Below are 27,367 nucleotides of genomic sequence, written 5' to 3' on the forward strand. Positions count from 1 at the left end.
GTGTGTGTGTGTGTGTGTGTGTGTGTGTGCATTTCTCTGTGTGTGGGTGTGTTTTAGTGATTCAATTTAATCAATTTTGTAAGTCGAAAGAAACTCTGTTACACGATCCAAATCTTGCACATTTCCCACTCTCCCAACCCCCTAGTTCTCTGCCTGCCTACAGGAAATCATTTAGATTCAAATCCTCTGCTTAGATTTGCACAAATAAATGTCACACCTGTTCATGTAAAAAAAAAAATGAATACAATAAACTCAGTGAAGTTTACTGTAGTGACGTCAGTCATATTTTTCTCTGTTCCCAATCTGAACAAAAACAACCATGGAAATGTAATATATTGTAGGAAAAAAAAGATTGTACAATATATTTTTACTAAAACATGCGTATGTCAGTTAAACAGAAGATGTATACTCCCCTGCCATGGTTTGTGTGCCTTTATCAATGCTGCTATCTTGTGGTGTGAGGATGTCATAGCACTGAATTTGCACTTCCTGTTAGAGGATGTGATATGTATGCACACTTGCATGGATGACAATGCCCACGCTGACACACAAACACACATAGATTATTATTTTTTGAAAACACATGTAGTACGACTGAACGGTGCTGTTTTGACAGATTTTTGTTTGTATTGTACTCCATTTGAAAGTGCCATTTTTAGTTGAACCAGAAAATAGTTTTTTTCCTACCTTTGTTGAAAAAAAAATATTTTTAATATATTTCATCTTTGTTCCTTGTATCTCTGACACCTTCTAAAGTTCAAAAGAATTTCATAACATTTTCCCATTTCCTTTTTCCTGTAAAGTGTCTTTGCGACAGTGTCTGTCAACAAAATTGAATTGAATTACAATACAATACAGGATATTTGCTGTCACAGACAGTTTTTCATTACTGAAGAGAAGCTGTCACATTTAGCTTGATCCAAGTGCTGAGAGACCAATTTATACGAATGTTGTTAAAATTGAGAGGGCGTCTGGCTCTGTTCGTTTGAGATTTGTGTTATGTATGGGAGGCATTATGCACTGCGCATAGAAATCATACATTTTCAAAATTTTAAAAATTATTATTCAAGTACGTATGATCTCTTGCCTAGCATGTACCTATAACTAATAAAGTGTTAGCAAACCAGCCATGTTTTGCATTAATTAATTTAAATTCAGTGGCATTATTTTACGATATACAATATAAAGCAGACTAGTCGCTAGCTAGCGTGGGTTCTTCATTTAGGATTATTAGCTTATTTCAACAGGATAGCATGTGATGTTAGCTTAAATTTCAGAAAATGAACTTCCATGCAATACACCCATTACTCTAGAGTTAGTTATAAGCTAATTTGCATCTGTAATCCCCCGATAGGCAACAACAGAAGCGTAACGGAGCAGATAGCATTAAATACATGTTGTAGACAAATATAAATACAAAAATTGATAAAATGACAGAACGCATCAAGCAATACTATTAATTTTTACAAAAACTCTAAGGATTTCTAAGGATTTATGTCAGTCTTAGCCCACTGCTCTTCACTGGGGACCCAGGAAGTGCCAGTCTGAAAACTAGATAACATGTTCAGGAAAAAGCTACAAGGTTTGCAGCACTTGCAGTCTGGGATGGCTGATATTTTGCATTTTGATTCAATACAATGCAAAGTGTGCTGTGGCCCAGTATTGGAGACAATTATGTCTGCAGATTACTTGCTGACTTTAAATGAGAATCGATCAATGACAAGCTTTATTAACATCGCAAGTCACAGCCTAGTTACAAGAGGCACTTCACAATAATCAAGTCTGTTCCAAATATAATGTTATGCTAAAAAACCAGGAAGAAATAATATTATTAAAATGATTAAAATTCTTGAATCCATAAACTATAATCAAACATATAATACAAATCAAATGCACTATTTTGTATATATACATACAAATTATAGATTATATAATATATATTATTTTATAGAGATTATAAGGACACACACACACACACACATATATATATATATATAGTATATGTATATAAATGCTATTTTTATATCTATATAATCATAAGAAGAAAGGAGGACGAAATGTCAGCTGGTTATCATACAATTATACACCCGTCTCAGAATGCATCTGTACCTGCAATGTTACCTCTGTAGTGATTCAGAATAAGCGGCGCTTTCCTTCTGCAGAGTTGCATGTGGTCTGTCCTTTAGCATAAATCAAAAGGAGCCCCTTGCACATGCCTTCTTATCACATCATAGTGGCAGTCACTAATGTAAATCAGACAAACATATACTGTTATTCTTCTTCAAGAACACCCAGCAAGGTCACGCTCACTCATATTGCTGGCAAACAACTAATATTTTAACTTATCTCTCTTCCTCCCACTACCTCTGTTTTTCTATCTCTTTCTTTTTCTCCCCGCCCTTCCTCCTCCTACCTCTTTCTCTCTCTTGTTGTTTCTCTCTGTCTCTCTCACACACACACACAAACACACACACACACACACACACACGCGCGCGTTCACACGAACACATGCGCACATGCACATGCACATACACACTCTCCCCTCCCTTCCCTTTTCTTCCTCCTCCTGTTTCTCAGCCAGGAACAAGTGGCGTCCCTCGGACCCTCAGATCATTTCGGAGGGGCTGTACGCCATCGCTGTGGTTCTTAGTTTCTCCCGAATCGCCTACATCCTGCCGGCCAACGAGAGCTTCGGCCCGCTCCAGATCTCGCTCGGCCGCACGGTCAAGGACATCTTCAAGTTCATGGTCATCTTCATCATGGTGTTTGTGGCCTTCATGATTGGCATGTTCAACCTCTATTCATACTACCTGGGAGCCAAGTACAACCCTGCCTTCACCACGTAAGTCTCTCAGTCGACACAGTTGACAGTTTCACCAAAAATGATTCAGTCTACACAGTACAACCCCAGTCTCATCACAAATCATTCAGTCTACACAGTACAACCCCAGTCTCATCACAAATCATTCAGTCTACACGGTACAACCCCAGTTTCATCACAAATCATTCAGTCTACACAGTACAACCCCAGTCTCATCACAAATTATTCAGTCTGCACAGTACAACCCCAGTCTCATCACAAATCATTCAGTCTGCACAGTACAACCCCAGTCTCATCACAAATCATTCAGTCTATACAGTACAACCCCAGTCTCATCACAAATCATTCAGTCTACACAGTACAACACCAGTTTCACCACAAATCATTCAGTCTACACGGTACAACCCCAGTCTCATCACAAATCATTCAGTCTACACGGTACAACCCCAGTCTCATCACAAATCATTCAGTCTACACGGTACAACCCCAGTCTCATCACAAATCATTCAGTCTACACAGTACAACCCCAGTTTCATCACAAATCATTCAGTCTACACAGTACAACCCCAGTCTCATCACAAATCATTCAGTCTACACAGTACAACCCCAGTCTCATCACAAATCATTCAGTCTACACAGTACAACCCCAGTTTCATCACAAATTATTCAGTCTACACAGTACAACCCCAGTTTCATCACAAATCATTCAGTCTACACAGTACAACCCCAGTCTCATCACAAATCATTCAGTCTATACAGTACAACCCCAGTCTCATCACAAATCATTCAGTCTACACAGTACAACCCCAGTTTCACCACAAATGATTCCGTCTATACAGTACAACCCCAGTTTCACCACAAATCATTCAGTCTACACAGTACAACCCCAGTCTCATCACAAATCATTCAGTCTACACAGTACAACCCCAGTCTCATCACAAATCATTCAGTCTACACAGTACAACCCCAGTCTCATCACAAATGATTTAGTCTGTACAGTACACCCCTGCCTTGCCCTGAATCTCATACACCTGGCCCCTTTTCAGGATGGCAGAGCTATCCTGTCACATCCTTTCAGCCAATAAAAAGCTTGGATTCAACATGGGCTTCACAGGTTTAAAGGGCCCTGTGGCTGTGCCCGGCACTTCCCAGAAAAGAGGGGCTCTACTTGTTTGTGCGAATGAGAAATATGAAAATGAATGAAGTCTGCTTGAATGGGTCCCTCCTGACACTTGCGTTCGTCTCTCGAGGGGCCGGTGGTGGAAACTCCAGAGTTGGGCCCTGACTCATTCTCCTCACAGGCCTGTGAGAGGCGTGATTTGATTTCCCTGTGTGTGCCATTTCCACGGAGAGCGGGGAGATTGAATTCCCACAGTCTGTCTTCGTTTGCAGGAGAAGCGGTGCGGAGCAGGGGGATTCGCTCGGTTCCCCACCGCTGGGCTAACAGAAATCGAAACCCCTTTCCTTTGTGTCAGAGCTAAGGCAGAATTATTGCCCTGATGGCCACCAGATTAGCATTTATTCTTGTCATATTTCCGTATTTAGTTTTCTTCGTGAGAATATATCATTTGATTATCCCAACATAACTCTGATTTCTGGCCTCCTAGTTTGCCTGAGCTCAGAATAACTGTGCTTCTTTTTGTAGTTCAATGAGTCATATACGAATTTGTGAAATATTCTGAAGTGTTTCTTCTGAATATTATATTGTACTGGTGTTTTATTTCTAGACAAGCGGTTGTGGAGATGAGTGGTGAATGAGGTCAGACCTGGGTCAAATACGTATTTGTTCTGGATTCAAATACTTTTCTGTGCTCTGTTGATCTTGCCTGGTGTAACTGAGATGGCCAATATGACCAGAAGGCGGGGTTTGCACTTTTTGAGAGTATTTTGTTGGTTCCAATACACCAGACAAGATCAGTAAAGCATAGAAAAGTGTTTGAATCCAAAAAAAATGTATTTGACCCAGGTCTGGTAGAGACTGTGCATTTTAGCGTGTCACTGTTGGTCATGTATGTTAGAGATGGAGGCGGGGTTACTGCAGGAGGGTGCCATTTCAGAGTCTTTTTCTGTGTGTTTTATCTGGCTGTATTAATGCTTCGATGTTTCACAACGGTTTTGTTCTGACCTGCTTCGCCGCTTTGGAGAACTAAAAAGAGTTTTACTGAGGAACTTCAAAATGGCACGTTGTTTTCCCAGAGTCAATGCTCTTCACACTGTCTGCACCTCTGATGAGCTCCCGCAGGGAGAATGATGCATGTGATGACGATGGTGATGATGATGATGATGAGGATATCAGAGATGGTCATAAATCTTGGCTGCTCTCTGCTTCTTCATAGCAGAAACGTTGCAGAGATGGTTCCCTTCCTTTATCAAGCCGACCGGCAGGGAACCTGAGACGAGGCTGTATTATCGACAGAATGCGACACCAAAATCAGTAACCTCACAGCATTCTGATGAAACGGGGAGATGGGCTTGAGCATCGTTGTCTCGGACTAAAATGAAATGTGTGTGTCCTTTGTATTCCCTTACAGTCGCTTTTTAGATCTATGCGTAATATGCAGTCCATTAATGCACATTAAATAGCAGCACGTAATTCAAATTGCATCCTTGAATTCCAGTTGCCTCAGGGTTTTTTTTTTTTTTTTTTTGCTAAACAGAAACTAATGTGCCACTTTAATATCTGCAAACAGTTCTTCTCCAGCTCAGTAGAGCTCAAGGGCATGATGAATGTCGTGTTTGTTTCACAGTGAAGATCACCTCTAAGCTCGGTTAAGGTCACAAGTGGTAATGTTCCATTTTTGAGCCACTGTCACTTCATGCAATGGCTATCATTAATTGTAGAGATGCTATGTTATGAAGTTTATCAGAATAGGAACTGAGTGGGGGTGTCTCGTGGCGTAGCCTGCAGAGCACTGTCTGCATGCTCATTACGAGCCGCAACGTCGGCGGTTCGAGTCTGACAGCGTGACCTTTGTCGCACATCTCGCCCTCTCTCTTCCCCTGTTCTTCCTGTCTCTCTACACTGTTCTGTCCAATAGAGCTGACAAAAAAGCCCAAAAAAATATTTAAAAAAAAAAAAGAATAGGTACTGAGTATTAATGTACAGCCTGGAGGCAAGCAGACTCAGTAACCTTGGTACAGCTCAGCATGTGTATGCAGTGTGATTTCTAGTCATGTATGTTTGAGGTATAGTCCAGGGTGCAGCGAGGATTGTGGAGGTGATTCCAGGGACAATGCCATCCATTTGCTAGTACTTGTTATTCTGTTTCTCCTCAGCGGTTCAGTTGGCTTGCTCCATTACATTACATTACATTACAGGCATTTAGCAGATGCTCTTATCCAGAGCAACTTACATAGCATTTTTTTACATAGCATTTTTTACATTGTATCCATTTATATACAGCTGGATATATACTGAAGCAATTTCGGTTAAGTACCTTGCTCAAGGGTACAACGGCAGTGTCCTACCCGGGAATCGAACCTGCGACCTTTCGGTTACAAGCCCAGTTCCTTACCCACTGCGCTACACTCCGTCCTACGGAGTAATGGTAATGCTCCATGTGCACCAGAAGGACTTGTTGCACAGTGATGTCTCCCCCCTTACTGGTCCTAGAGATTTGTGGTCCAGAGAGTTTTAGACACATGAATCAAAGAGGAAAACTAAGCATTGGTCGAGTCTGTGGCTCGAATTATTAAACGTGGCTAAGGCTACCAGTGTACTTCAGACATGCACATGGCCTGTGTGAGTCCATCACCTGAGGAGGAGTTCTCAAATCTGCCAGCAGGGGTCAGTGTGGTGCTTATTGAGGGTGGGATGCCCTTAGGTTGCTGTGCATTAGGGATGCCTTGTAATAGTCAAGGAGGAATGAAAGCCAACTGTTTCAGTTGTGTGCACAGTGTCGGACCCTGAACCCAGTCCTCTGGGTCTGCCTGTCAGGTGGAGAGTGGGTGATAATGATCTCCCAGGAGGGGAGCATGAAAGAGGGGTGGCTCACAATGACAAGCCAGTAATGGTCCCCCTAATGTCTGCAGCCACAACCTCTGCCTTGATTACCTAAGAGAATGAGAGAGGGGGGGATTGAGAAAGGGGGAGGACAAAAAGAAAAGGGGAAGAGAGCATGAGAAGAGGCAAAGAAACACAAGAAAAGGGTGGAATTGTGGAGAGAGAAAAGAGAACAGCGGGGGACAGGAGAGAGAGAGAGAGAGACGGAGATGCCATTTTGTGGTCCAGCCAGGGGCTTGTTTCTGCTGCTTTCTGCTGCGTTGCAGACAGCGCCGCTCCCCTCCGGTGACAGTTACTTCTGTTTATTTCGGCAAGGCTCAGCAGAAACGCCTGAGAAGGTGAAATGCCTTTTTTTTTATCTCTCTGCCTCTCCTTTACCGCTCCCACGTGTCTCCGGGAAGCTGCTGCCGCGGCCGCCGCCGCAGGCTCGGCAGGACGCGCCGTGACGGGGGCTCCGGGGCGTCGGAGGAGGGCGGCAGCCGGCGGCAGAGCGGGGAGACGCGAGCCTGTCGCGGTGACGCGCCCGCGCCGTCTCCCAGCCGCAGTGCCGCCGCGGCGCGGCGTGGCGTGGGATCCCGGCAGAGCCCTGCCAGATATAAATGGCCCGAGAGGAGGAGGAGGAGGAGGAGGAGGGAAGCAGATTCGGGAAGGCTCGGCCCGTCTCCGTGCGAGAATGGGGAGGAGGAGCTGCGTCAGCTGCGGCTGGGGTCCAGGTGTGTTCTGCAGTGTGATGGACGGGCACTTATAATCAGGGCCGCATGAGCGCATAAGAGCAGGTACTGCCTGCAAACACCAGAGGCTGGCTCCTCCGAAATGCCAGCCTCATCTAAGTGGTATCGTCCAATGTGCCACACTCCCTTGGCAGGTTTAGGTGAAGGGAGAAATGATATAGCCATTAGTAATGGCTAATGGAGACTGCTGACAGTAATTAATACAAATGTCCATCTTGAACACACTGCTGTTTTGTGTGTTCAAGATTGCGCGTGAAAAGCTTAGGGATAGAGGCTGGTTTTCGACATATTTGACTGCCTTCATCCAGATTTTCTCAGGAAGGCACATTCCTTGAGCTCTACAGTATGATATCCAAGCCCAGGATACAGCATATTTTTAGCACGCTGACGTTGGAGGGGACTGATTTTTTTTTCATTCTTCTTTAGTACAAGACAAACATATACTAAAAAAAAAACCCAAAAAAGCCAATGAGAGAGAGAGAGAGAGAGAGAGAGAGATAGAGAGAAAGAGAAAGAGACAGAGATGGGAGAAGAACAGGCAGCTACCGAAATAAATCTTCCCGGTGAAGCCATCGAGAGGGTTGGTGAAAATTCCTTCCAACGCTGCGTACAAATTGACTTGTCACTCCCCGGCTCGTGAACATAAGCTGCTTCTGAGCGGCCTACGCAGCAGCAGCCGTGATTAATTACCACGGGGAGGCGGCTGAGGAGATCCGTCAGGACAGCCGCCTGGCTTTTCGCCGCTCGCCCGATCCGTATTAAAAAATGAGTCTGGGGGCGTGGTGGGGGGGTGGGGGGGTGTCTCTGGTGTCAGGGCCCGGGCTCTGAGCCAGGGGACAGGGCTCTCTCATTGCGGGAAGCTGGGCCCTGTTGATGGCAGATTTATATTTCAGACGAGGTGGTTCTAAGCCCCGCCCCTTCGAACGCAGCGTGGCCTGGCGCGGGTACGGGTGCTGCTCTTATCAAGTTTTTTTTGCGTGAGACGGAGTGGAGATCAATTCGTCCCTCACGTTTGTTTTGGCACTGTGAGCACTGCGTCTGGGACCGAAAAGCTTGGGAAGAGGAGGTGACTCACCTCACTCTCCCAGGGTGGGGGGTGGGGGTGGGGTGGGGGGAAGGGAATCTTATGAAATGACAGAATGCTGCTTTCAATGACAGTGGGCAACATTAGCTAGTACAGCTTCCTTTATCTCTCAGAACTGACACCTTTGCAACCATGTTGTGGTTCTATATCCTCCTGGTTACAATACATGTAGAGAGAAGCTTACGAATCAGCCACTGTGCTTGTCAAATCCTGCAGTGGATTAGCCAATCCTGTAGGGCAGTTATGTGTATGTGTAGGAGTGTATGCGGATTGCAGATACCTTCATGTGTGTCCATGTCTGCACACTCCAGATACCCTCATGCATGCGTGTGTGTGCGTACTGCCGAAACACACGCAAAAGTGTGTGTCCATCTGCGGTGTATACTTATCTGAATACCTGCACTCAAGGCTGTGGGTGTGTCTGCGTATACCTGCACACAAGGCTGTGGGTGTGTCTGCGCATACCTGCACACGAGGCTGTGGGTGTGTCTGCGTATACCTGCACACAAGGCTGTGGGTGTGTCTGTGCTCTGCGCATACCCATATGTAAATCCCGTCCGATTGGACAGATACAGCCTGTGCTTTGTGCTCCGTCAGATGTAGTTTTGACTTTTTGTCGAGCTCAGCCTTACAAGTCTTCACGCTTCATTGGAGGAACCCTTTGGGAGGGGGGAGGGCACATCGTGGGAAGAGGGCAAACTCAAACCGCGATCACTGATGAGACAGTTTCGCTTTCACCGTTCTTTCTCACCCACTTGTTATGGCGTCAGTGCATGCAAGTGGGCTTGTGCGAAAAACTGTTTGGGTTTGAGTGAGACTGTATGTGTAAACGAGGATGCGTGTGTATGTGTGTGTGTGTGTGTGTGTGTGTGATGAGCTGCATTTCTCCCTTCTGAAGGGTCACAGTACAGAGACCGCTGAATAGAAGATCAGGATTTCCTCCACGTCACAATCATCATCATCAGAGATCATTGCAATGCCTGCAGCTCAATCCCACAGAACATGCTTAGCGCACCGACTGCTCCAACCGGTTTGATCACCCTGAACACTGACTGCACTGCCCAGACAGACTGCACTGATTAGCCTCAACACCCTCTTGTTCATACCAGTTCTTTATCCTAGAGTGCATTTCATATTTTTTGTGTAGAGCCAATATTTTATTCATCAAATATCTGTTCAGAGGGGAAATTCCGAACGCTTTTGTTTTGTGAGCATGACTTCTTGAAGGCAGCAGATCCAGGCGCTTAGTTTATGCCACAGTGGCCACAGGATCCACGAGCTGGCACTGAACTCAGATCAGTTCTCCTTTCTCAGTCCTTCATCTCCATATGGAAGTGAAGCGCTGAATGAGCGTTGCTGAGAATCCTCACGCACACACACACTCACACACATGCACACGCACACACACACACACACACACAAACACTGTCCTCATTGTGCCGTCCTTCCTCGAAAGCCATGAAAGCAATCCAGCTCCACATCTTTGCTAGAAAGCTGAACAGTGGCTCCTTTGTCGCGAATAAACAGGCATCCACTCCGGGAAACAATAAAGCCCATGTCTGAAGATCAAGCAGGCAAGCGTTCAAATGAACATTAATGGGGGGAAACAGATTCGCATTTGTTCTGTAGGAAATTAGAGGTTATGAATTCAGTAACTGTTTTAACTGTATTCACAAATGTTTGGAATGATCGGATTGATATTTCAAGACCGTCTGTGTTTATATACAGTATGGTGTATGTTTCATTTGATGTGTGTTTGTGTGTGTGTTTCCTCAGGGTGGAAGAGAGCTTTAAGACACTGTTCTGGTCAATCTTTGGTCTGTCTGAGGTCATCTCTGTGGTACTAAAGTATGACCACAAGTTTATTGAAAACATTGGCTACGTGCTGTACGGAGTCTACAACGTCACCATGGTGGTCGTCCTCCTCAACATGCTTATCGCCATGATCAATAACTCCTACCAGGAGATTGAGGTGAGATCAATATTTAACAGCCAAATAACTCACTCAAGAAGTCAGCCATATGCAATCATTAAAATCATTAACTCAGTGAGGCCAATGATGCAATTGTTGAGACGACGACACAATGAGTACATACAAGCATTTTACCACTCCTCTTTTCCCATGGATGACTAAAGGGCTGAACTAATGGTTGTGTTTCCATGGAAACTGGTGAACCACTGTCCCGTTCTGTGTGTGTTTGTGGTCCCTAGGAGGATGCAGATGTGGAGTGGAAGTTTGCCCGTGCCAAGCTGTGGCTCTCCTACTTTGACGAGGGCAGGACTCTTCCCGCCCCTTTCAACCTGGTGCCCAGCCCCAAGTCCTTCTACTACCTGATCCTGAGGACCCGGACCTGCCTGGTCAGACTGTGCAAGGCGGGGGGCAGGAGGGCCGACGGCAGCGAAGTGGAGATGGGCATGCTCAACTCCCGCTCTAAGGTGAGAGATGCTGCATGTGCACTAAGGTGAGAGATGCTGGATGTGCACTAAGGTGAGAGGTGCTGGATGTGCACTAAGGTGAGAGGTGCTGGATGTGCACTAAGGTGAGAGGTGCTGGATGTGCACTAAGGTGGGAGATGCTGGATGTGCACTAAGGTGAGAGGTGCTGGATGTGCACTAAGGTGAGAGGTGCTGGATGTGCACTAAGGTGAGAGGTGCTGGATGTGCACTAAGGTGGGAGATGCTGGATGTGCACTAAGGTGAGAGGTGCTGGATGTGCACTAAGGTGAGAGGTGCTGGATGTGCACTAAGGTGAGAGATGCTGCATGTGCACTAAGGTGAGAAATGATGCATGTGCACTAAGGTGGGAGATGCTGGATGTGCACTAAGGTGAGAGATGCTGCATGTGCACTAAGGTGAGAAATGATGCTTGTGCACTAAGGTGGGAGATGCTGGATGTGCACTAAGGTGAGAGATGCTGCTTGTGCACTAAGGTGGGAGATGCTGGATGTGCACTAAGGTGAGAGATGCTGGATGTGCACTAAGGTGGGAGATGCTGGATGTGCACTAAGGTGGGAGATGCTGCTTGTGCACTAAGGTGGGAGATGCTGGATGTGCACTAAGGTGAGAGATGCTGCATGTGCACTAAGGTGAGAGATGCTGCTTGTGCACTAAGGTGGGAGATGCTGGATGTGCACTAAGGTGAGAGATGCTGCATGTGCACTAAGGTGAGAGATGCTGCTTGTGCACTAAGGTGGGAGATGCTGGATGTGCACTAAGGTGAGAGATGCTGGATGTGCACTAAGGTGGGAGATGCTGCATGTGCACTAAGGTGAGAGATGCTGGATGTGCACTAAGGTGGGAGATGCTGGATGTGCACTAAGGTGAGAGGTGCTGGATGTGCACTAAGGTGGGAGATGCTGCATGTGCACTAAGGTGGGAGATGCTGCATGTGCACTAAGGTGGGAGATGCTGCATGTGCACTAAGGTGGGAGATGCTGCATGTGCACTAAGGTGGGAGATGCTGGATGTGCACTAAGGTGGGAGATGCTGCATGTGCACTAAGGTGAGAGATGCTGCTTGTGCACTAAGGTGGGAGATGCTGGATGTGCACTAAGGTGAGAGATGCTGGATGTGCACTAAGGTGGGAGGTGCTGGATGTGCACTAAGGTGGGAGATGCTGGATGTGCACTAAGGTGGGAGATGCTGGATGTGCACTAAGGTGAGAGATGCTGCATGTGCACTAAGGTAAGAGATGCTGGATGTGCACTAAGGTGAGAGATGCTGGATGTGCACTAAGGTGAGAGATGCTGGATGTGCACTAAGGTGGGAGATGCTGCATGTGCACTAAGGTGGGAGATGCTGGATGTGCACTAAGGTGAGAGATGCTGGATGTGCACTAAGGTGGGAGATGCTGGATGTGCACTAAGGTGAGAGGTGCTGGATGTGCACTAAGGTGGGAGATGCTGGATGTGCACTAAGGTGAGAGATGCTGGATGTGCACTAAGGTGGGAGATGCTGGATGTGCACTAAGGTGAGAGGTGCTGGATGTGCACTAAGGTGGGAGATGCTGGATGTGCACTAAGGTGGGAGATGCTGGATGTGCACTAAGGTGAGAGATGCTGGATGTGCACTAAGGTGAGAGATGCTGCTTGTGCACTAAGGTGAGAGGTGCTGGATGTGCACTAAGGGGGGGGATGCTGGATGTGCACTAAGGTGAGAGATGCTGGATGTGCACTAAGGTGAGAGATGCAGTTTATCACAATACGTCTCTGCTGCTAGAGCACAGAGCACTTAAGGGAATTTGACATACTGCGAAGTGTAATAAATGTGTCCTTTTTGGAAAATTATATTGATAAATACACTTATAGCAGCAATATAATTGCTACATACATTGCTACAGCTGAAATTAACGATGGCCTGACACGATATCCCGAAAATGAGTTTTCACACCGGCGACGCGGCGGGTGCATTGCAGCGCGGCTCTAAGAGCAGATTCACAGCGTTTCCGTCACCGCTGCACTGCGCTCGATCCTGTCTGGGCTCCCTTAACGCTGAAGCGCCGTTGGGATACGCGTTAGCGAGCGAGCGGCAGGGGAAACGGCGGTAGGGAACCCGGGGCGGAGGCGGCGCATGTCCACGAGGACGTGTCTGCCCGCGGCGGGGGGTGAGCCGTCTCCAGGCGCCGCTCAGGGATGCGGAACGCCGGCGGCCGATTACACGGGTGGCCGCGTCTCCGCCTCCTCGAACCTTCGCGGCTAGCTGTCACGTCCTGTTGGACGCGGAGCTCCCCGCCCCTCGGGGTTACACAACCGCGCGTGTCCCCTGCTCGCCGAGCGTGAAGTTCTCAGCGCCTCCGGAAGCCAGGCCGGATCACGACCAGAGCGCCAACGAGGTCACCGACCGCCAAAAGCACCCTTTTTTATTTATTTATTTTTTTTACGAGTGATCTGACTGACCGCGCTCACAAGGAATGTCTCCTTGGTAGTCGCAGGGCACCATCAGAACGCTACGTGCTGCGGCGGGTTTGCCGACGGAGAAGAGGTATCGATCGCGCTCCAGGTGGTGGGCGGTGCGATGGCACGTTTCATCAAAGAGCCCCACATAAGTTTGTGGATTGACGGCCGTGGTTTCCCCCGTGTCTGTGGAAGCAGTGGACCGACAGCTGCTCCAGGATGGATGAGCCCTGTCTTCCCTCTTTGCTTTGGGAAAGAGGAATGGGCTCGGCCCTTAAATGATTCATTGCAATTCTGTATCAGGAGCCCCTCTCACCTGGTGTTCAGCTGGAAAAATGTAACCCACCCACACACACACACACACACACACACACGCACGCACACACACACACACACACACACACACACACACCTCGCTCTCATTCTTACTCGAGCACACCATTCACTGGTACATTTACACAAGCACACGCACTCACACGCTCACATTTGCACACCCACGCTCATACATCCGCTCGCACACATCTTTGTGCGCCCTTACACTAACATAACCCCCGTTTATGCACACACTCCCTCCCCCCAACCCCACACACACATGCACGCACGCACACACACACACACACACACACGCATGCACACACACACACAAACACTGTTTCTGTTCTGTCAGGACCTCTACATTCAGTCATCAGTCACATTATCCTTTATCATTTTAATCTTCTTTATTTTCTTATTTATTGTTTTCATGTTGCTCTCCTACCTCAGCCAGATCGATTCCGAAGGCACCCCAGAGCACAAGATGACTTCGCGGTGAAAAAACCCATCAAGCACCCGACCCGTTACCAGGTGCGTGCGTGTGCCTGTGTCCGCGTGCCTGTGTCTGTGCGTCTCACCACAGAGCGGAATGCTATCCCCGCCTCAGGTTTGCGTCTTCGCACAGAACAAACATCTCGTAATTTATCACAATTCTGCGCACGACAGCCTTCAGCAGTCAGACCAGGCACCTGTGCGTTTCATGAACGGCGCAGGTACACAGAGGCCAGACGAAATGTAACGTCAGGGAACAGTTATGATCAAAACCAAGCCCCATAATCCCCCTCATCAGGGCCGTCTTTTCTTGTGATTGCCGATGACATCAGACCAATCAAGCGGGTCTTGTGCAGGGACAAGTCTGGAAATGGGAAGGAATGCGACGCCAACTTTAACAAATAAACTGGAGGTTTTCTGAGCGATCGAGCATTCCGTAGATAGTTGGCATTCTAGGTTCAGTCATGCAGTCACTGAAAGAATGAACAAAAAGAACGAAGGAGGAGAAAGAACGAGACGTGACATTTTAGCGCCTGGGAACCTGAGGAAGACCCCTATTCTAGATGAGACTCTCTGTGCTCCTATCGCTGTTTTAAACGAGGAGACAGCTGGATGTGTATTTGCCTGTATTAAAAACAACGACGGCGCTGGGGGAATATTGAATCCTACAGTACCCCAATCAATCATCAAAATGGCATTTTACAAAATATCATTCATGTGATTGATGTGCTGTTTTTGTAAACTTGGGAGAGAGATGTGGTTTGTGCTCTATGCAGTAGGAGGACAGAAATATTGATCCTCCCAGCATTTGAAGTGGCCATTGACAGAGGCTGTCCCTTTAGCAGTCTGAAGAGGTCCCGACCGTGAAAGGATCGATTTAAGTCCTCCTGCTTTCTGATTTCTCACCCGCTCTCTATGGCTTTTCATACACACACATACACACACACACACACACACACAGAAACAACAACAGAGTGAGATGTTCACAGGGGACTGTGGCCTAACTGTCAGTGAATCCTAGGATGCTAATCTGTGTGTGTGTGTGTGTGTGTGTGTGTGCGATTGAGAGAGAGTGAGAGAGAAGCCAGAAAGAGAGGGAGAGGAATCAGTAGGAGGACTTAAATCGATCCTTTGTGGCATACAATAATATTTTCAGTCACAGAGTAAATATAGGGAGGCTTGCGTGTCACAGACTCTCAATGCTAACTTTCTTCTCTCCTCTCCCTCCACTCTCTTTTCTTTCTGTCCTTTCCTCTCCATTTTTCTTTCCTCTCCCTCCTCATTCCTCCATTATCTTCTTGCTTTCTCTTCCATACTCATGTCTCTCTCCTTTCCTCTCCCTCCCCCTCTATTTTTCTCCCCTTCCACACTCATGTCTCTCTCCTTTCCTCTCTCTCTCTCTCTCTTTCTCTCATTCCACACGCATGTCTTTCTCCTTTCCTGTCCCCCTCTCTTTCTCTCATTCTACGCGCATGCCTCTCTCCTTTCTTATCCCCCTCTCTTTTTCTCTCCTTCCACACTTATGTCTCTCCCCCCCTTCTTCTTTCTCTCTTTTTCTGTCATTCCACACGCATGTCTCTCTCCTTTCCTCTCCCTCCCTCCCTCCCTCCCTCCACTCCCCGTCCATGGCAGAAAATAATGAAGCGTCTTATTAAGCGCTACGTTCTGAAGGCCCAGGTCGACAGGGAGAACGATGAAGTCAACGAAGGTAAAAAGACACATTCTCTCCTGTGACATCCAGCCTTTGGGCCTGCGACTGTGTGTGAGCGTGGGGCTTCAAATGCCTGGGAGTGTGCGAAGTCCTTCACTGTCTGGTCTGCAGCTGATGGTTCTGTAGTGTTTGATTGGCTGGACGTTCATATCCTTACCTGGGGGTCGGTGGGGGTGGTGGGGGGGGTAGGGGGGATGGGGGAGAGTGCGAGAGACAGACAACAATTGTGGTACACAGGGCCTTTTATAGGTCATCTGAGAAATGGAGCCAATTAACATTCCATTTAGGGGTCGTGACCCTTCGATGCTATGGTAATGAGTTCTAATTAGTTTTGGTGTTTTAATGGGACCAGGCTCCCATGCACCAGTCTGTCCCGACGTCAAACACGGCCTGTTTGTCATGCGGAGAGCCTTACATCATTGCCATGACTCAAGCTGTCAATCAAGCAGTCCCGTTGCATCACCGCAATGGCATAAACCTGGCACCGTGGTGCTTAAAAGTGACAGAGCGTTCTGAGAGAGGGAAACAGGTAGTGACATCACTGGCCAGCTGTCATCGCAGAGCTTCGCACATCCATCAGTGATGACAAGGAACGTTAGGCTCCGCGTGCTTCAACTAGGAGGAGTGCCATATCTTCTCCTCATTTGCTCGTCCTTCATTCTCTGTCCTTAGGTGCTTACACGTTAAAACTGAAGTTTGTACTGCCTGTCACTGCAATCCATACTTATTGTCGTATACTTTGTCGCAATAAGATTATTGTACTTTATTTGAGCCAACTGGAAATTCGCCTGGGTGAATGATTATGCCGAGGAGGTAGAACTGACTGGGCCGGTGTAGCAGATGTACCTGGGGTGTGTGTGTGGGCGGCGTACCCGCGGAGTGCGTCGGAAGGTGTCGCTGACTGTGCGCGTCTCCCGCAGGCGAGCTGAAGGAGATCAAGCAGGACATCTCCAGCCTGCGCTACGAGCTCCTGGAGGAGAAGTCTCAGGCCACCGGGGAGCTGGCCGACCTCATACAGCAGCTCAGCCACAACCTCGGGAAGAACACCAAGAAACCGTGAGAGTCCACGACCTCTGGAGAGAGCGAGAGAGAGGGAAAGAGAGAGGGAAGGAAGGAGGGAGCAGACGGTGGTGGTGGTGGTGGCAGTGGTGGTGGTTTGGGGTCGGCGGGGTGACAGAAGGCCAGTACATGGGCTCTGATGTAATGAACGAACAAAGACACTGCGCTGTGCCTGCGGGAAACCTTCACGGCTCAACGTTTCAGGAGAGACTCGTCAGAGCACCTGATTTTAAGAGACTGAGCACTTCTTTTTTTTTTTTTTTTACAATCCTGACCAAACAAAACCCTCTCAGAGAAAGGGGAGAGGGAGGGAGCCTATGGGAGCCCTGGAATCACAACCTTCAGAGTGATTTACACACACACTGCGTAAGCTGACGATCCAAACAGAGGCACAGCCGAGCGAGACATTAGCAAGAACTGCAGGGTGCAATATTGTGAACAAAATGCCTTCTCTGTCTGAAGAGTAAGCAATTTGAGAAGAGGGCAGACGTATCTAGACCCAAATCCTTTTTTTATTAAAAGAAAGCACAGCCTGTGATGGGAGTGCATTAAGGGGGTTAAACGGGCGAGGGGCAGGGGAACAGAGGTTGCTTGAAGGACACTGTGGAGAGTCACAGTTATTTGGGGGGGGGGGGTGGGGTGGTTGGGATGAGACTGTTGTTTACTGACGTATCCGATGGTGCTGGTAGAAGCCCTTTATAGCGAAAAACAAGGCACTCAGCGACCCTGATGCTACGTCCTGCACTCCCATTCTGTCTAGTGACATCAGCTCACCAGGGTGAGTGCAGTATGAAGGCAGGAGGCAAGAGCAAAGGGGGGGGGGGGGGGTGAAACACTGTGAGCGCTCACTTTCGTGGCCTGCTGTACAAAGCCTGGAGGCGAAGGTTTGGGAGCGTTTGTAGATACCCGTACATGAGTCTATGGCCTTTTTATGTGTTTCCAGGCAGGCAACCTAATTAACGCATACCCACACGTAGGGCCACCTCCACCTTACGTGCCCAAACCGCCTCTTCCTCACTCTTGAGTTTTCCTCTTCGTCGCAGTTCTTTTTTTTTTTTGTCAGTTGCGGCTGGGAGCCACACATTTTTCCTGTTTGATGCTAATGGCCAATTTTCCTCCCTACCACCTGCCCTGATAATTACGCCGTTGGTTCAGCGGCGCCGAGGAAAGCCATATTTCAGCGCAGACTCTGACGAACGCGCCCGCGAACCGGCGAATTCGTTACCGCTTGCTCCCGACGAAAAGGGGGTTCCTGCGCTTCGGGGTACGAGCCGACCTGTAACTCCGTGACAAATGTGTGTGTGGATACCGTGTGCATTCTGTGTGAGGGCGTCGACAGCTTCCTGTGTGTCATCTTTTACGTTGCCAATTAAATTTAGATTTTTACATTTAGTTTGTTAAATGAAAATTCACTTTCCACATAAGATCAGTAGAGACATTTTAAATTTCAGGAGCTGTATTTTACATTTATATTTGGGGGAAATATATTTAAAAACTTGTATACTGTAATATTTTCAATCTCACATTAAAAGAAGATGAAACGGGAGTTTCGTTTGTTTATGTTGTCATGAATCCATCTGAATCCTGTTGTCTCGGTCTGTGATTAAAGACGACGGTCTTGGAGGATTTCCCCCTCTGTGTGCTTTGAGTTTTTTTCATAATGAGAGGCCATTTGTTTTATTTATTTATTTTGCATACATCTTTTTCCTGTCCTTCACAAGCAGTGTGTTTTAAACACCAGATATTGTTGTCTATTGTTTACACCTGAAATTGTCTCCAGGAAGAAATATCTCATTGGTATTGGTATCGGTTGGTCCCAAGTCTCAGTAAGAAGTTCCTTTCATCTGGAATGCACTCTGAAATAACCTTTTCTACATTGCACCACAATCCATGTGTGCATTTTTTTATGGTGGGAAAAACAGTAGTATATATGGCACTGCATTCTACTGAAATTCTAATTTATTCATTATTGTACATGACGAAATGCTGTAGATAAGTGTAGCTCTGTGCAATTTCAATAACACTGTGAAATTGTTCTCCCAAGTTATTTCCAAGATGTCTTTTGGCTGGAGCTTCTTTTTGCCTACTATAAAAAGAAAGATAAGTCATTTTTATTTTAGCAGCACAATTAAAAAAACCTGTACAATGACAGAAGCAGCTGTGGCTCGCCTCCATCTTGTTGGATGATAAAAAACCAATGAATAGAAACAGACAGCGGGCCTCATCCTTAGAGAGCAAGCACAGTAATCACTCACAGTTCTGTCACTGCTGTGAATGTACGCAGTCACAAAAAAAACAAAACAACTACCTGAAAATCCACCAGGATGCTTAACTTCCAGGAGACTGCGATGGATGAGTTTGCCAAATGGCTGTCGCAAGCAAATTGATACTGGCAGGTCCTCCCCGCTCTCTGGTGTCGGAATTCTGACGGATTCCATCTCGCTCCTCGCATTAATGCTTCATCGTACTTCCATTCGAACCTTCATTCTGTCAGTGATTACTCTGGATCTTTCTCCAGGGTGCTGTGCACGCAGACCAGACCAGAAACATCACACTACTAATATGATCAGCAAAGACGCTCTCTCTCCTCTCTCCTCTCTCCTCTTATCCATTCTTTTATCTTCACTTTTTTTTTTTTTTTCTTCTGCAGGGATCCTTGGTTCTTTGTCCAGTCTGTGACTTTGTCCTTCTATATTCTGGGCTAATTTGGGTCAGTAACTTTGTGAAATCTGCAGAATGTGTCTTCCTCTAGTCGAGTTGTGTTAATCACAGGCCACTATAAATGCCCCGCATAAACAAAAAATTTTAAGCTTATACTTGTTAAGTCAGCCACCGATGCATGCAGGACTGCAGAAATACCCCACATTTCTCTCTGTCTCTGTGTGCTGTTCTCTCTCTGTCTCTGTATACTGTTCTCTCTCTCTGTGCTGTTCTGTCTCTGTATGCTGTTCTCTCCCTTTTTCTGAGTGCTGTTCTCTCTCTGCCTCTGTGTCCTGTTCTCTCTCTGGCTCTGTGTGCTGTTCTCTCCCTTTTTCTGAGTGCTGTTCTCTCTCTGCCTCTGTGTGCTGTTCTCTCCCAGGCTCAGTGTGCTGTTCTCTCCCAGGCTCAGTGTGCTGTTCTCTTTCTGTCTCTGTGTGCTGTTCTCTCCCTGTCTCTGTATGCTGTTCTATCTCTGCCTCTTTGTGCTGTTCTCTCTTTGTCTCTTTGTGCTGTTCTCTCTCTGGCTCTGTGTGCTGTTCTCTCTCTGTCTCTGTGTGCTGTTCTCTCTCTGTCTCTGTGTGCTGTTCTCTCTTTGTCTCTTTGTGCTGTTCTCTCTCTTTCTCTGTGTGCTGTTCTCTCTCTGCCTCTTTGTTGTTCTCTGTCTGCCTCTGTGTGTTGTTCTCGCTTCAGTGTTCTAGTCTTTCTCTATTCTCTCTGTTTATGTTTACATTTAAATGTTTGTGATGTTATATTACATTAACTCCATTGTGTGTGTGTGTGCTCATTTTTGCAAATGATACCAAATTACCACCTTCAATCCGATTGTGTTCATTCCTTTCATCCACTGCCAGCGATGTGCCTAAGACACGTAAGGAATCAGATTGTTTTTCCACTCCATCAGTCCGCCGTTTGTTATGAAGCCCTCTGTGCATCTGCACTGGCACCTCCAAGCAGCACAGACAGATAGCGATGGCTTCTGGCTGCCAAACATGGCTGGCAGAGTTCCACTGATGGCCTGGGGCATCCTGGCAATGTCTGAACATGAGGGGGTTGGGGGGGGAAGCAGTCTGGTCCATAGGATAGTTCTGGATTTTTATGATCCTCTAAAATGGGCGCCTACGTAGATATCTACAGCCACAGGCCGTTGGAAATAATATCTAAACAGAGCTCCGTCAAAAATGAGGGGTGAAAGGGTGAACTGGAGGCTGGAGTCTTTGTTTTTTTTGTACTTTAGTTTGGTTACACTAAAGATGCACAGCGGTGTGTGGGGGGGAGGGGGGAAGCTAATTAAATAAGTATTTTTTTCTGTTGCGACAGTTTCTCTGACTTTCAGTCAGAACCTGTACTTTTTGTGCAGAAATGAATTATGCATCAAGCCTTGAGGAGGACACAGAGGGAACACTGGGTTCATTTGATGTCTGAGAATATGCTTAATATGAGCGCCCCCTCCACAGAACCTAGGGTGGACAGTCTCTTTTCATCCTGCAAAAAATTGCAATTCAAGCTCGCCCCTTGAGACGTCTTTGTTTTCTTCTGGAGATTGGTAGGGCGACATCTGTGGATGACAGCTTTGTTTTGAGCACACTTTGGGGTGGAAGTGGGGGGAGGGTGGGGAGGGGAAATGCCCATGCAGTCTCAGTTTATCTCGTCTTATGACTAGTTGTTATCCATGCAGAAATGAACTAACTAAGGGATTTTACCAGGAGTATTTTTTCCCTTGCCCATACAACAACAGCAGCATGACAACAACATGCACATACATGGACTCCAGGGTCCATGCCAAAACTTTTGATGTCTGTTGTTATTCATTCAAAAAACATGCTCAAAAATATGGTCATCCTCCCTTAGCGCAGGCCTCTAGCTGTAAGGCATATATCCTTCTCAAGCTAGATCTTTTTATGAATTGTTTTGGGCAAGGAAATGCTGGCAATCAATAGTTTTCCTTCCAGCATCTTTGTTTTCTCTCTGTTTCATTTGGATCCAGTGAAGGTGTTCTACAGAGTTTGACTTAACTTGTCAAACTTTTTTCTTTCTTGCATTTCCACTGCTCCAGAGTCTAATAGCGGTATGCTTTACATCATTCCAGCTGACACTTGGCATTGCACATGGTGATCCTAAGATCATAAGCTTGCAGGCTAGACTGCTCAGCCATGGAAACCCATTTCATGAAGCTCTTGATGAACAGATCTGGTGCTGACGTTCTTTCCAGAGGTAGTTTGGGTGCTGCAACCGAGGACATACTATTTTTATGTGCTACGTGTTTCAGCACTTGGCGGTCCTGTTCTTGTGTAGCCTACCGCTTCGCGGCTGACCTGTTGTTGCTCCTAAAAGTGTCCACTTAACAATAACAGCACTTACAGCTGACCGGGGCAGCTCTAGCAGGGCAGAAATTTGACAAACTGACTTGGTGCAAAGGTGGCATCCTATGACAGTGTCATGTTGGAAGTCACTGATCTCTTAAGCATGACCCATTCTACTGCCAATGTTTGTCTATGGAGATTGCATGGCTGTATGCTTGATTTTATGCAGTTGTTAGCAATAGGCGTGGCTGAAGTTGCCAAAACCACTCATTAGAAGGGACGTCCACATACTTTTGGCCATGTAGTGTAAATTCCTGAAAATATCTGATAATAATAGACGATTCATTGACACGGGTTTACAAAAGAGTTCTTAGGTGCAGTTTAACAAAAACCAGTAAAGAGGTTTCAGCCATACACCTCACTGGCACTGTATCTGTATTGTGTGCACTGCTAAAAAAGCTCCAGTCAATGACTGGGTGGAGATCAATCTCACCCAGACCAGCCCACCTCTAGGGGCTGTGCACACCGAACGATGCGGGGAAATCGCAAATGAGTGATGAGATATTTCTGATGGATTTCCTCTGCTCCCTGCTTCCCCCAGGATAGTCCATCACTCATCAACATTGACATCATCCTCATCATCATCATCACTGGCTTTGACATCATCAATGGCATCATTCTCAAAGTGCCCCTAGGCCTCCTGGGATGGATTACCCGTCTACCGTCCAGACGTCATCCCCCGCTCCAAAGGACACATTGTCACTCAGCAGCCTACGGATACCTCTGAACATACGTGACTTCAAAGCGCTTACTCATGGTCCTGCTCTTAGCGCAGAGTACCATCCCCAGCTCAGCGTACGTCATCCTAAGCCCGCATTCGCACAGCGAGCGATTCCGTTGATGGATCGCTCAAGTGCACTAGGCTCAGGGAGGGACAAGAGCTTCTTGTTGTGTTCTCTTAGTGGTCTCATGTTCCCCCCCCCGCATTTGTCCTCATTTTTCTGACCTTTCTTGTTTCTTTCACAAGGACACTAAACAGCCTGAATGGACCGGTCACCGGCTCAGCTACCTCCCCCAACTTCTAAGCACATTGCAGGGGTGGAGAGAGATTCCGACCCTTATCTATCGAGCAATCATATGATCATATCTGATCATTAAATAGCATGTGCTCATTTTCACAAAGTACCTGCTTTATCAATATGAACATGAGCATTCCTAATATATTTACAACCTGTCAATCTGGCACTCACACTTGCAGTGGAAATCGCACATCATGTCAAACTTGGAATTAAAAAATAAATCTCAATACTGCCACTGTACATCTTCACTAATCAGAAGAAGCTGTAAGGCAGATATGAAAGGGTTTATTAACAGCATTATGAACCACACCGCCGGGTTGTGAACTGTGAAATAAAAATCATGTTGCCTGTGTAAATTTCCACTCCTGAGAAGAAAAACAGACCAATTTTATCCAGTCTAAAATTGGCCTTGGTGTAAGGGGAACGAGCGGTTAAGAACACAAATGTAGCACCCTTTTAATAGGACGTGGGCGTAATAATCACCGACACCAACAGGAATAACACGAGGTACTGATGTCTCCCCAGTGGCTCTGCTTATTATTTCATCCTCAGCCAGAGTGTGCATTTTATGTTCCATTTATGCAATGCTATCTATTTTTATTTCGTCATTCCACCGCCGACCACTTATTATGAATGTCTCATAGCAGTCAATACTGCGCTGTGCAGTTGACAGCAGCAATGAGTTGTTGCCAAGCCGAAGCCAGAAGCTGAAACAGTGGGGTAGGAAAAGATGCGTGTATCTTTATGGGTTTTTTTTGTTGCTGTTGTTCATTTGTTCCATAACCGACTTAAGTGCCTGTTAATGCTGTTTCTGAATGACTTTTATCGTGTGCTTCCGTTACTCCCGATGCGCAGATTACTTTGATAACAGACAGCGTTGGGATAGGTTCTGTGCCTATCTGCGGTTTAACGACCTTTGCTGGCTTCACACGTCATGTTTCCTGTGTGTCTAATGCACGAAATCCGGTGAAATCCAGATCTTACCAAAAATTAGTGCTATCTGATTCAACCATAGCATGTACCATTTTCCAGACTCTCCCCTCTGTCTTCTCTCTACAGTTAGGATGACGTTCAGTGTATTGCATTTTCTCTCTCTCTCTTTGTCTCTCTCTCTCTCTCTCTCTCTCTCTCTGTCAGCAGAGTACTCATACTCATATTGTCTTACGAAGAATATTCATCATTAAATTGCATCCCAGGCTCAGATTAACTGACAACCATTTTCTAATTAATTCTCTCCTTTCAGGGCAAGGCGTCGACTGTTTCTGTCATCTGGGAAATATAATGTAGGCTGATTAATATGGAGACTTTGCCGCACATTAACAGGGAAACGTGCCTTTTGTCATGCAATTGCTTTTTTTTCCACTCTAATGTTGCATAAAATGAACGTGTACACAGTAGTGACAGATCTGCAATATAAAGTGTGACCGTGTTTCAGGAAGAATAATCACGGCTCTTCCCATAGCTAGTCAGTGGCATCGATTCAGCAAAATGTGATGCCTTATCACAATAGCTTTTACAAAGAAGATGAAGTGGAAAATGAATAACATGGTCAGTAGCATACAGGCAATGATGATGGTGGTGGCAGTGGTTAACGATGAATGGCCAGGAATTAGACCCAGGGTTATATTAAAAACCCACACACCCCTGTATTAACTATGATATTCACGTTCCATGTTTAAGTACCTTTTTATGGAGCGTCCCAAATGTTTCTGTCATGAGAAAGTGCTTGTGAAGGAACCACGGTTCTGTAACGTTCTCACGGTCTGTCTGGAGGCTCAGGTGCGCGATTTCAGTCTGACAGGTGGGTGGCGGTCGCTCGGGCGCGTAATCGGGCACCAGGTGTGTGTCCAAAACAACGCGGTGCCAGCAACTGACCTATCCACACACACGCTCGCCTTCACCCGCACAAACCTGCAAGACGGTGCCTATTTACAACACCACAGTGCTTCGGGAGACTGAGGCATAACCCTTAGGAATCTGGGACATTGTCAGTTTCATTTCCAGGTGGACCACTGCTGCTGTACTGTTGTAAGTTACTTAACCTGCATTGCTTCTGTACATATACAGCAGCATGAATAAATTATATTTAAGGAATATAAGCTATGTAAATTACTCTGGATAAGAGTGTTTGCTCAACGCCTAATTGTAATGGTAACTGCTGTTTATTGGCATGGTACTACATCAAATGCATGCCAGTGGTACTAGCACTGGATGGCAAGGCCTAAATCTGTCACAAAGAACATAATCGTAGGTGAACGCCGCAGTTTTCAACGTGTGAAATTCCATTACCATAAACGAGGGGGGGATTTTGAATCAGAGGATTTAGACGTTTTCAAAAATAGAATGCTCCATAAATAGCGAGGCAAAATACGAAGTGTCTCCGGAAGAAGGTTCCTCTAGCGGAGGAGCGGTTCCCGCTGACTCACCGACGCGTCGGAAAAGTCACGGCCGGCAACGAGTCAGCAACTGCCACACGAAGCGGGGGGGGATGCTCGCCCGCGCGCTTGTAACGGGCGACATCTCCCCCCCTTTCGTTCCGTGCCTCGCTCGCACCGCCTGGGCCCGCACCACCGCTGTCCTAGTTGGAATCGCCCGAGCCGGAACGCAAATGCTAATTTCGCCTCACTTAATCAAAATTCCATTGTCATCGGCCGCTAATGTGTGCGATGTAGGACGCGGGGAGAAACGGGGCAGCGGAAGCACCGGTTTTGCCTCCCGCACACAAAAGACATTGTCCCGCCCATTGTTATCGTGCCGCTGGAGCGACGATTTGGAATTTTTACAAATGCGCTGGAGCTTGCCAGGGACTGAAGTGTACACAGATTGACTTGGACACTGGTGAACCACAAATTGGGTCAGACTCGTTGAGACGGGGAATGAGCCTTTGGCAAAACACAAGCCCCTGGAGATCATGTAATGCTCAAGCCATTATAATCTACTGGACCACACCGCTGCAATTACAGAGACTTTTTATTCCAAACACTGCAGTCCTACATGTTGTAATCTACCTTATATAAACTGTCTAAAGTGCGTTACAGTGTGCCCAGATTTCGGAGTAGGCGGGGGTCGTTTATTGAGGTTTATTCATGCCAGAAATAAAAAACCGCAGAATACAGTACACATTGATGGATTGTTTTCCACCAAAAGTCTCCTGCTTTTCACAATGATGAGTTTTCGTTGTGACTTAATGAATTACGATCCGCATCATGGAGGAACAACGAAGAGCCGTAGTCTGCTTCTCCTTGAGAGCGTGATAGCAGTGAGGCATGCGTAATTGTGACCAAATTGAATGCATTGTACAGATCAGATCTCTGTCACACAAACGTGTATCATATTCTGGTATCGGTACAGTACTCTGCATTGGCCTGCTCCAATCATGTCACAATTAAAGGAAATACACAGTGAGGATGGTATCCAATCACAGCCTTGGGTGGAGTGCCAGTAAAGGTAATATAATGTTTTAATTTGCACATGTATTTGAGGATTGTAGGGAAACACAAAACGATGATCGCAGGAAATGTGGTGCGGTCCTCACTCGCTGTTGATGACTATCCCGGGTGTTTTCAGGTGACTCAACATGTTGAATCTCATTTTCATGTGTCCTGGCTGTGCAGCTCTAAAAGACCAAACAGGGCAGCATGCAAATTGCACAGTCAAAAAATAGAATCACATTACCTAGACTTGAACTGAATTACACTCCAATAGCTTCCAAATATATGCAAGAATGTATTGACAATTGGTAGAAGCAGCTTATTTGGTAGAATTGTTAAGCAGCTAACAGCATGAGCTGAAAATCTGCACAGCGCCTGCTCTAAAGCTCCTTCCCCTACATTTAAACAGACCCCTAGTTGCATTGCAGTGCTCTGTGCTCTCTGGTGTACTTTTCCAATGCATGTACTATTGGGAACTGAGACACATTTGCATCATCATGAAAAAGCAATATGCTGTTAAGTGTGTAGCATTTACACATAAATGACATTCTGGCATAAATAACCTTCCATTGGCTCATTTGAATTGAATCAGATATAATAATGACTACGGCGATAGGCTTTTTGGTAGGTTTGTATTACAATCATAAGGATTGATAAGAGGCTGCATTTGAGAGCGGAACACAGTAAGATGCTCAGTGTTAAATCAACTCTTACAGAGTACATATGGTCCCTATTGGACCATATGTACTCTT

The 27,367-nt window shown here is 46.5% G+C and overlaps 1 protein-coding gene across 1 annotated transcript in view; it reads left to right on the forward strand.

The window, feature by feature from the left end:
- Positions 1 to 17,169, forward strand: part of LOC118222710 (short transient receptor potential channel 7-like) — a 50,771-nt gene extending 33,602 nt beyond the window's left edge. Inside the window, exons 7-12 of the mRNA XM_035408489.1 lie at positions 2,578 to 2,842; positions 10,416 to 10,611; positions 10,851 to 11,075; positions 14,294 to 14,374; positions 15,968 to 16,043; positions 16,967 to 17,169. Of these exons, the coding sequence (XP_035264380.1) occupies positions 2,578 to 2,842; positions 10,416 to 10,611; positions 10,851 to 11,075; positions 14,294 to 14,374; positions 15,968 to 16,043; positions 16,967 to 17,106 (983 nt within the window). The 3' untranslated portion in view covers positions 17,107 to 17,169. The remainder of the gene's footprint in view (positions 1 to 2,577; positions 2,843 to 10,415; positions 10,612 to 10,850; positions 11,076 to 14,293; positions 14,375 to 15,967; positions 16,044 to 16,966) is intronic.
- The last annotated feature ends 10,198 nt before the right edge of the window (positions 17,170 to 27,367 follow it).

Source organism: Anguilla anguilla, chromosome 3 (assembly GCF_013347855.1).
Source record: "Anguilla anguilla isolate fAngAng1 chromosome 3, fAngAng1.pri, whole genome shotgun sequence".
Lineage (NCBI taxonomy): Eukaryota > Metazoa > Chordata > Actinopteri > Anguilliformes > Anguillidae > Anguilla > Anguilla anguilla.